This window comes from Rutilus rutilus (genome assembly GCF_951802725.1).
Source record: "Rutilus rutilus genome assembly, chromosome: 14".
In the NCBI taxonomy this organism is placed as follows: Eukaryota; Metazoa; Chordata; class Actinopteri; order Cypriniformes; family Leuciscidae; genus Rutilus; species Rutilus rutilus.
In genome coordinates this window covers 31337843-31349513 of record NC_140219.1, presented here as the reverse complement: position 1 = coordinate 31349513, position 11671 = coordinate 31337843, and the positions used below count along the sequence as shown (strand labels likewise).

The following is an 11671-nucleotide window of genomic DNA, read 5'->3' as shown; positions in this document are numbered from 1 at the left end:
GCATCTCCCTTACTACTGGTCCCATAACCCTTATCACGTCAGGCAACCACACAGAAAACATCACGTTTTTCCTCATGGACTCCCCTCTGGCACCCATAGTTCTTGGTCACCTCAGGCTGAATCAACACAACCCCAGGGTGGATTGGCGCCAGCACTCCATCTCCGAATGGAGCACTCAGTGTTATGAGTCTTGTCTTGTGTCTGCTTGTTCGTCTGTGTCTGGTTCTGTGTTTCAGGAGAAGGCAGCGGATTTATCAAACGTGCCCGTGGAGTACCTTGATCTGAAGGAAGTGTTCAGTAAGTCCCGTGCTGCTTCTCTTCCTCCACATCGTCCCTATGACTGTGCTATAGATTTACTGCCAGGTAAGTCTCCAGCTAAAGGCAAACTTTACTCTCTTTCTGTTCCTGAGAGGGAGGCCATGGAGAAATATATTTCTGATTCTCTGGCAGCGGGGTTCATCCGACCTTCTTCTTCTCCAGCGGGGGCGGGGTTCTTTTTTGTGGGGAGGAAGGATGGTTCCTTGCGACCTTGTATTGATTACCGAGGGCTGAACAACATCAAGGTAAAGAATACCTATCCTTTGCCGTTGATGTCTTCAGCTTTTGAGAGGTTGCAGGGAGCATCTGTTTTCACAAAATTGGATTTACGTAACGCCTATAATTTGGTTCGCATTCGGAAGGGGGATCCGAATGGAAAACCGCCTTTAACACCCCCAGGGGACACTTCAAATGCTTGGTCATGCCTTTCGGGCTGTCCAACTCCCTGGCGGTTTTCCAGGCACTCGTTAATGACATGCTGAGAGATATGGTAGATCAGTTCATATATGTCTACCTGGATGACATATTGATTTTTTCAGCTTCTCTCCAGGAACACGTTCAGCACGTCAGACGAGTGCTTCAGAGGCTGCTAGAGAATGGGCTTTTTGTCAAGGCGGAGAAATGCGATTTTCATGCACAGTCTGTTTCTTTTCTAGGATACATCGTCTCGTCTGAGGGAGTACGTATGGACCCAGACAAGGTTAAGGCTGTGGTAGATTGGCCAAGTCCAGATTCCCGTAAGGCCCTACAGAGGTTTCTGGGGTTCGCCAATTTTTACTGGCATTTCATTCGCAATTTCAGCCAACTAGCCGCGCCTCTGACCGTCTTGACCTCCCCCAGAACGACGTTCAGGTGGTCCGATACAGCTGAGGCTGTATTCGCCAAACTTAAGAGCCGCTTCGTTTCAGCCCCCATTCTTATAGCTCCTGATCCCTCACGTCAGTTCGTGGTGGAGGTCGACGCGTCAGAGGTGGGGGTAGGTGCAGTTCTGTCTCATCGTTCTTCCACAGACGACAAGATGCGTCCCTGCGCGTTTCTTTCCCATCGTTTATCACCCGCCGAACGTAATTATGACATTGGTAACAGAGAGTTGTTGGCAGTCAAGTTAGCGTTGGAAGAATGGCGTCATTGGTTAGAAGGGTCGGGGGTACCTTTTATCGTTTGGACTGATCATAAGAACCTGGAATATATCAGGTCTACTAAAAAACTTAACTCCAGGCAGGCTCGGTGGGCACTTTTTTTTTGGCCGATTTGATTTTTCTCTCTCGTACCACCCGGGTTCCAAAAATGTCAAACCCGATTCTTTGTCGTGTATTTTTGATCCTTCCGAACTCCCATCTACTCCCGAGTGTATTTTACCCGAGACATTAGTGGTCTCCACTCTGACATGGGAGGTCGAATCGAGGGTCAGAACGGCCTTAGAAGGGGTAACGCCTCCGCCCGGTTGCCCACCGAATCGATTATTTGTGCCGGAGGGGTTACAGTCCGACGTTATTCAGTGGGGGCATTGTTCCAACGTTGCGTGTCATCCAGGAGTTAATCACACCAGTTTTTTGGTCAAGCAACGATTCTGGTGGCCATTGATGGCTCACGACATTCGCAATTTTGTTTTGGCTTGTTCGGTTTGTGCCACTGGCAAGACTTCCAATCGACCCCCAGATGGGCTACTCCAACCGCTGTCTGTCCCTTCGAGACCCTGGTCCCACATAGCGCTAGATTTCATTACCGCCCTCCCACCCTCCCGGGGGAAGACGGTCGTTTTGACCGTAGTGGACCGGTTCTCGAAGGCGGGTCATTTTATTCCCTTGCCCAAATTACCATCTGCCAAGGAGACAGCGGTAACTGTCGTAGATCACGTCTTTCAGCTACATGGCCTCCCGATGGATGTGGTTTCCGACAGGGGGCCCAGGTTCCCCCACCGCCGCGACTCGTAGATGGGGAACCTACATATTCGGTAAACCGTATTCTGGACTCGAGACGGAGGGGACGCGGATTCCAGTACTTGGTGGACTGGGAGGGTTACGGTCCGGAGGAGAGAAGTTGGGTACCTGCTAGGGACATCCTGGGTACCTTGATCTGAAGGAAGTGTTCAGTAAGTCCCGTGCTGCTTCTCTTCCTCCACATCGTCCCTATGACTGTGCTATAGATTTACTGCCAGGTAAGTCTCCAGCTAAAGGCAAACTTTACTCCTGAGAGTAAGGCCATGGAGAAATATATTTCTGATTCTCTGGCAGCGGGGTTCATCCGACCTTGTCCCTATTTAATGCCTTGTCTTTCGTCTTGTGTTTGTCAGATCGTTGTTGGAGCTTCCCCGTGTTGTTTCCTGTTCCTGTTCTCCTCGTGTGTTCTCTATTTAATGCCTTGTCTTTCGTCTTGTGTTTGTCAGATCGTTGTTGGAGCTTCCCCGTGTTGTTTCCTGTTCCTGTTCTCCTCGTGTGTTCTCTATTTAATGCCTTGTCTTTCGTCTTGTGTTTGTCAGATCGTTGTTGGAGCTTCCCCGTGTTGTTTCCTGTTCCTGTTCTCCTCGTGTGTTCTCTATTCTGAGTTTGAGTTCATCGTGTCGTGCTGTTTCATGTTCCAGTCTCGTTTTGGATTCAACACTTGGTTCATCACTCATCACTCCGGGGATTTCTACACTCCGTCATCACTCATCTGTCCGGGATTGCCCATCGAAGTCCCTGCGTCACCACTCTCCTGCTGTCTGCAACGTGTTGGACATTGTTGTTTCTCAAAAAAGAGATCTTTTACTTACAACTTGCATCCGCGTATATTTTACGTAACAAGCACATCCAGCTCCTCTGCAAAGGAGCCCAATTGACCTTGGAGGCAATAAATTACTACAATGTGGATTTTAGTAGGAGTTGTAACTGTAATAGCATAGAATTCAAATGAATTTTTATTGCATAGAGAAGAGTGGGTTGAGTATTTCCAATTGTTAGAAATTTGAAGACCTGTGCCCCACCCCTCCCAGACTGGAGAGGAGTGTGATAGAACAAGAAGTTGTTAGAGAGAACGGCGGAGGTTGCTGCATCTTCTGGACGAATCAGGTCTCAGTCAAGCCCAAGATATTGAGAGTAGATTGAGTTGCAAAGGCTGGAATGAAGTCAGCTATGTTGACTGTTGACTGCTGACAATTCTTCTGCTGACTTAAATACCTGGTTCTTCTCAAATCAAAACTAATGTGGGACAGTACGCCACTTAAGTGCAATAATAACTAGCAATAAGAGTAACAAAAGGCAAGCAATTGTGCCTGACCATGGACACCACCGTCTTCGGCACGGACACCGAAGCCACCGTCTCCGGCACGGACACGGACACCACCATCTCCGACACGGATACCAACGTCTCCGGCACGGACACCTACACCACCGTCTCTGGCCTAGACACAGACACCACCGTCTCCGGCACGGACAACGGACACCACCTTCTCCAGCACGGACACCAGCATGGACACGGTAACTATTATTATTATTATTATTATTATTACATTTTAGGCTACATATTTAAAATACGCTTTTGTCCAAAACTAAAAAAAAAATGAACAAAGCAATTCGTCAAATATCAGTCATAATACAAGTTAGAAAATAATAATAAAGTGCTAAGATAATCACAAATAAACAAAAGATTTTGATGCACGTCATTCATATTAAGTCGTATATTCCACCCATATCCGCTACAATTGAGAATCACTTTAAGCATGCAGATGTATGTCAATTTGATGTATTCCACTTAATATTCAATAAAACAATATACAATAAGATTCGTTAACAACGTGTTCTTCTAAAATGAGAGTGAGCCACAAATCCGTGAGTACAGTTTACAAACCCGTGGGAACGGATTGCGAAAGCGTGGGCACGGTTTATGAATTTGTGGGTACAGATTGCAAAAACTGAAGGCATGGTTTACAAATCTGAGAGCGCGGATTAGAAACTTGTGGGCAGGGTTGGGGAGTAACGGAATACATGTAACGGCGTTACGTAATCAGGATACAAAAATCCAGTAACTGTAATCCGTTACAGTTACGTCAAAAAACGTAGTAATCAGATTATAGTTACATTTTAAAAAAAGGGGGAATACTTTCAGGATTACAATGGTTTAATTTAAAACTAAATAAATAAGTATTTTGGCATAACACTATATTAAGCGCTGCTTGATTATACAGTAGTTCCTGGTTCTGTTGCCAGTAATGACTCACGTGTGCCACGCGCTGGTGCATGCGCAAATAACAGCTTTCTACAATCTCCTCAGACGCAGATTGAATCACTGCTGCTAGTAGAAACGACGCTGCCTGCGGGTAAAATCGCTTTTAATTCATGGAAATTCCGCTGCTATTTTGTAGAAATTAGGAGAGTATCTTTTTTAGTACCCAAAATGTCCTTTCTTAATCTTTTCTCACGTAACGGGATGTTCGCTGTCTAGGTAACGTAGGGGAACTCCCACTGCCAACGCCCCAAGTTCAGTCAGGCAAATTAAGAAAGATCACGGCTTTAGTCAACATGTAGGCCTATTTTAAAATAAACTAACGTTAATATGTAGATTGTGTAAAAATGTTAAAGGTTGTGTTTTTATTTTTTAGTTAAAAATTAGTTACAAATAAAACAAAATAATCTGTAATACCATACATTAGCCACTAGATGTCTGTATAGCCCTTTACATAAATATGTATTCAGGCCTGTGTGTATATTTTGAAAATATTGTAATGTACACTGAGCCAAATTCTTAATAAATAAAAAAAAATATATATTTTTTTTTATAATATTTCTTCTTGCTTGACTTTATTTATATACGTGACCTTGAAGTAATCCAAAAGTAATCAGTTACATTACTTTCATATTATAGTACTTGGATTACGTTACTGAATACTTTTTTTATGAAGTAATTTGTAACTGTAACGGAATACATTTTTAAAGTAATCCTCCCAAGCCTGCTTGTGGGTACGGTTTATTAATCCGTGGGCACGATTTTTTAAACCGTGGGTACGGTTTATTAATCCGTGGGCACGATTTTTTAAACCGAGGGAACAGTTTGAGAATTCCTGAGTACGGTTTATAAACTGAGCGGACGGATTGCAAAACCGTCGCCACAGATTGTTTTTTTTTTCTCCCACAGGTGACTTCCCGGGCTCCGTAGAAACGCACTGCAAAAGTTCACAACAAAACCAAGTACAGAAACGCACTGCAAAAGTTCACAACATCAAGACTTTGTAAAAGGGCATAATAGGACCCCTTTAAGGTGTTTCAGTGCAAGTTGCTTTCAGTTAAGACGGCTGGTCCCAGCATGGGATGCTGCATGTTGGTTGCGGATTTCTTTTTAATAATTTTACTGAATGCCTAGACAGTGGAAAATAAAGGCAGATGGATGTGTCGCCGGCCAGTGTTTTAATAAAAAGTAACTGATGAGGTTTCAAAGAAGGGCAGGACAGTCAGAGCAGTTGCCAAGAAAATGTCGAAAGCCAGTCGTGAGGATTCTGAGACCTCAGACAGTTAAAACGTTTGTGTTGTCTATATGGAGCCATTTGGTAATTTAAAGCCAAAGGAAGTGTGGGAAAAATGCAGTCTCTAGGCCCACCAAGCCTGCACTCTAGGGTTAAAAGTATTGATTGTTCACCCTTTGTTTGATTGAGAATATTCACACATAGACACACAATCTCACGCACACACTGACATTGTTTTTTGTTAGACCTACAGTACATGTTCTTTACATTGGTACACTGCGGTTGAGTGTTCTTTAAGCATAAATACTGTTAAGGAAGTTTGTAGTGGACTGCTTACCTGTTCTCCGTGTTCTCCTGTCATCATCCTGCATACTCACCACACACGAAGAGGTGTGTGCGTCCATCCAGCTATCCATGATCTCCCTCACCTATAAAACAAGGAAGGTCTTCATTACTAAGCTTTACTCATTCTTCAAAGTCTATTTGAACTGCATACTCATCCGTATTCTCCGTTCTGCTCAGTGCTGTTAATAAAGCTCACATTTCAATGTATTTCTTTGTGTCTGGATCTGCATTCTGTAACAGGTAACACTTTACAATAAGTCTTTATTAGTTAATCCACTATAGTTAACATAAACTGACAATGGACAATACTTTCTAAAGCAGTTATTAATCTTGGTTAATGTTAATTTTAACATGTAATAACACATTATTAAATTCAGAAGGATTTAATGGACCTGAGCTAACATGAACTAACAATAATCAGTTGTATTTTTTTAAACTAATGTTAACAAAGAATAACTATGGTAACAAATGTAGCTTTGGCTCATTGTTAATGCATTAACTGACTTTACCTTATTGTAAAGTGTTACCTATTGTTCTTTATAATTCTTTATAACACTTGAATCAGTTTAAAACATTTGTTTACTTTATGTAGTTTTTGTGTGTATTACTTTATTGGATTTAAATATAATTAAGAGTTATTTTTGTTAAAAAAAAAAAAAAAAAACTGTTATTGTTTGAAAACGCTTATTTCAATATCGTGATAATACTATATATATTCGGTCAAATTCCTAAAAAATAAATAAATAAAAATAATACTATTAATGTCCATGGGAAAATGTGTGTCCCATGGCCAAACCAGTTGAGAACTGCTGGTACAGTATAAGGGACGATTTCAGATACAGCCGTAGTGTCTTAGTGACTGTTCAGTCTTGTTTGATGAATTTTTCCAGTTGTAAATATTGTAAAAAGAAAAGAAAAAAAAAAGTCAGCTTGCCCATTTATTTGTAATTATACTTATAATGGCAGTAATTCTGAATTTACATATTTAACCAATAAAAGCAAGACATAGCACTCATGATGTGGCCTAATGCTGCGTGACCTTGAAATGTAATGGGAATATGACATCTGTGAAGAGCAATCCTCTTCATACTGGCCTCTGGTAAACTTGTTTGGGGTCACAGTCACACCATGCAAGAAAAATCTGTTTTACTGTCAAAAACTCACTAGTGTGTATGTTGTGAAATCAAAAATAGATGATTGCATATTCAAATGACTAATTATCCCATGCTTTATTTTATTTGTCACTGAGTAAATTTTTTTTTATTAATTTTAATATCTTTGTTACTGTAAAGATGTTTCATTCAAAAGGAATCGATAAAACAAAACTCTATAATAATTATGTGGCCAAGACACAAACTGAAAGATATATTCAAGCTCTACAACTATGATGTCACAGAGACATTCTATAGAACTCTCCTGAGCAAAAGTCCCACAAAGACACAATCCTGAGGAGACTTTACTCAGAGTTTGAGGAGAGAAGACTGAAGACATTTACAGTCCTGAGAGAACATGGAGAACATGAGAGCAACAGCCTTTGACGTGTTTGATGAAGCACGTTTACTGGGCGAACACACTGACATGATCATCAAGTCCAGTGACAGAGAATTTCAAGTGCACAAGATCATCATGTGTGGCTGCAGCTCCTACTTTAGGTGAGAAGAAGCATTTGAACTGCAATTGTGCGCAAATTACCTAGAAATGATTATAATTATATACATAATTTCCACTGCCAACATTATACTGTTGAAACTGCCTAAGTCCAAATATATAAATGCATGAATATGAATGAGTGTATTGCCAGAAAAAAGACTGTAACTATGATATCTAGGAAACAACATTCTTGAAATTTGATTCTGGCTATGAATAAAATGTTGGTAACACTTTATTTTGATGGTCCCTTTTGAACGTGCTGTTGACTATAAGTAACTTTGCAACTATATGTCAACTAACTTTCACTGGAGTATAAGTAGACTGTCTGCTTAATATCTGCAAACACTTTATTGTGATGGTCCTCCAACAGACACAGATACAAACTATAAGTAATTTTGCAACTACATGTCAACTTAATCTAACCCTACCAGTCTATTAATACTTAACTAACACTCTAATGAGAGTTAGTAGACATGTAGGTGCAGCGTTACTTATAGTCAACAGAACGTGTTAAAATTTAATACAGGAAACTAATCTGTTTCTCTAAGTAAATTTGGCTGAAAAGTTATTTAATATATGCTCATTATTAATGTCTGTATTTCTTTGTCAAATTGGTTCACAGGGCCCTTTTCTCCAACAACTGGAGCAGCCCAGCACAACATTTCTGTGAAATTCAAGGAATATCCCGAGACATCATGCCTCTTATTATCCAGTATGCGTACACAAGATCTGTGCTCATTACTCAAGAGAATGTGCTGGAGCTCTTGGTGGCGGCTGAAATGATCTTAGTCTCAGGTCTTGTAGACGCCTGCTGTCAGTTCCTGGAGTCGCAGTTATGCCCAGAGAACTGCATCGGCATCTGCAAGTTTACAGAGGACTTTTCCTCCTGCTCAAAGCTCCGCTGTAAAGCACAGCACTACATCCTGCAGCACTTTGAGGAGCTTCTGCACGTACCTGAGGAGTTCCTGGAGCTCTCCCTGGAACAGCTGGAGGAGATCATTGGTGAGGATGAGCTGAATGTCAGACAGGAGGAGGTGGTTTTCGAAGCCGTCCTCCACTGGATTAATCATGCACCAGAAAACAGGAGGCGACACATTGCCGTGCTTCTGCCAAAGGTAAAACAGAGATTTTTGTAATTACAAATATCTTAAAACTCTTAAAATCGAGATACATTTTCTGCTATTATTTTAATGTTAGTTAAATGTTAGAAATTTTGTTTTGTGGTTTTGCCATTTTGGAAATCCTTTTTTGTTGTTGAACAGCATATAACTGCTTAGTAACAGTCTCTGAAAGTCTGAACTCTCCCTTGTGCTTCAGGTTCGATTGGGGTTGATAACACCAGCCTACTTCATCAATAATGTAAAGTGCAATGCGTTAGTGATGGAGAATGAAGCCTGCATGCCTGTTATCATCAATGCAATGAAGACTTTGTTTGACCTCAACATGGATGAACCCACCAACTCAGAACTCATGCATCAACTGACACGTCCACGTCTGCCCTCATCGATCCTATTGGCCATCGGAGGATGGAGCGACGGCAATCCCACCAGTGAGATTGAGGCATACGATGTGAAGGCAGACTGCTGGGTCAGTGTGACTCGAGAGGATGAGCGTCCCAGAGCCTATCATGGTACAGCAGTCCTGGATGAGTTTGTCTACTGTATTGGTGGTTTTGACCATGTGGGGTATTTCAACAGCGTGAGGAAATTCAGTCTCATCACTCAGACTTGGCATGAGGTGAGTAATGCTGTAGGTCAACATGTAACTTTAATTTAGCTTCCTTCACAAAACAGTATTGTGGTACAGTGATGGTACCGGATTGTACTTTGATATGGACCATAGTGCTGAAAGATGTGCTGTACTCCACATTACTTCAAAGAATACCACTGTATTACCATATTACATGTCTAAAAGTGGTAAAACCATGATACATTTTTTTGTGTTCCAGCAATTGTTGTAGCTTTGCATAATATAATATAATATAATATAATATAATATAATATAATATGTGTCAAAAAATACCATTAAAAAATATAATAATAGTAATGCCATTGTATTTATTTGCAACTGAAAGGACAGAACCAATGAGATGGTGTATTGGTGTGTGTTCGCACACTGATGTGTTTGGTGTGTTGTAGGTGGCCCCCATGTATGAACGCCGCTGCTATATTAGTGTTGCTGTTCTGGACGGGCTCATTTATGCCATTGGTGGTTTTGATGGACAACAACGGCTTAAAACAGTAGAGCGCTACGATCCAAACACCAATCAGTGGACAATGATGGCACCCATGAATGAACAAAGGAGTGACGCCAGCGCCACCTCACTGCAGGGCAGGGTAAGAGCACTTACCCATGATCCCTCACTCTTCTGCTGGAGACTCTTAATGCCTGTAAAGCATGAAGGAAAGGGGAAATAGAGATATGGCATAAGGAATAGTGTTAATATGGAAAGGAATATCATCCAATTTAAACACTGGTTTTCTGATCAGTCTGTGATGATTGTGCACAAACATCATGCATGTTATTTTTGTGTTTGTCAGATTTATATCTGTGGTGGTTTTACTGGGATCGAGTGCCTCTCCTCTGCTGAGAGCTTCAACCCTGAAACAAACCAGTGGACTCTCATCGCTCCCATGAGTAGCCGCCGCAGTGGTGTTGGTGTGATCGCTTATGCAGATCTAGTGTATGCTGTGAGTATTAAACACACATATCAGTGTTATAGTGTTAATTAGCTATGATAACCATGACACAAATACAGAAATATGGAACAATCACAGTTTAAAGGTTGCACTTATGCAAATGCATGCATGGATGTGCATTTACAAATGCACAGAATACATAAATAAAAAGTGTATTTATTTAAAGGTTGGTGGTTTTGATGGTGCCAGTCGTTTGCAGTGTGCGGAGGCCTACAATCCGCTCACTAACATCTGGACTGATGTTGCATCAATGTACATCCCACGCAGCAACTTTGGCATTGAGGTGAGATGTGGACAGTTAAGATCTGTATCTGGTGAAACTATGAAATAACATTACAACAATGATTTGATGATATTGAATATATATATTTTTTTGGTTCCATATTGAGAATAATTGGAAAGTTGCACCCTAAAATTGTAGAAGGCTTTGATGATCAATGTGTGTCAAAACATTCTAACTATGTTTAAATTAAGTGTTGCATCTATAATAAGATTTATTAAAGTAAAGTTAAAGACATTAGCTGTACATTATTTATTTTCCTTTTTACCTTCCTCAAAATCCAGGTAGTTAATGGTCAGTTGTTTGCTGTCGGAGGCTTTAATGGATTCAGCACCACCGCTGATGTGGAGCGCTACGATGAGAAGACAGATGAATGGTAACTTCCACAAACACTAAATTTTACAGATCATTTTACACTGCATTAGATATAAATATAAGTCTATAAGTCTAATACAGACTATATTCATTGCATCTGTTTTCTATACAGGTTTGATGTAAATGAAATGGCCATTTCCCGCAGTGCTCTGAGCTGTTGTGTAGCATCAGGATTGCCTAACATGGCACAGTATGCTGCCCTACGAGACACCGTACAGACACAAGACGAGTCTGACAGTCAATGATCTCCTTCTAGCAGATCTGACAGTCTGACTACAAATGGAGAGTCATGTCTCCTGAATAAAAGCATTCAAAAAAGAGGCTGTATTCTAAATGTTAAACTTTCTCTCAGGTGTAGTGTTGTTCATTAAAAAAATTAGACCTTGCAAGGGATCTCTACAGCTCAACAAACCAACATACAGTATAATATTTAGAATTATTTTTACAGAGTAAACTATTTATTGCTTTATTAAACTTTGTATGAATTACAGTAATTTACTGGCTTCTTTTATATGATTATACATTGTGTAGATTCATACTTTGAGAGCCTTTGGGCATCCAAGCTACCAT

At 40.9% G+C, this 11671-nt stretch overlaps 1 protein-coding gene across 1 annotated transcript; it reads left to right on the top strand.

Moving 5' to 3' along the window:
* Positions 1 to 7606: 7606 nt before the first annotated feature.
* On the top strand, positions 7607 to 11484 carry LOC311303319 (kelch-like protein 10; the record flags this gene model as incomplete). The annotated part of the gene is made up of 8 exons (XM_084429746.1): positions 7607 to 7749; positions 8370 to 8862; positions 9065 to 9484; positions 9886 to 10083; positions 10288 to 10437; positions 10613 to 10729; positions 11011 to 11102; positions 11214 to 11484. 8 exons carry the CDS (start codon positions 7607 to 7609, stop codon positions 11344 to 11346), a joined length of 1746 nt encoding a protein of 581 aa, XP_084285872.1. The 3' UTR covers positions 11347 to 11484.
* Positions 11485 to 11671: the final 187 nt, after the last annotated feature.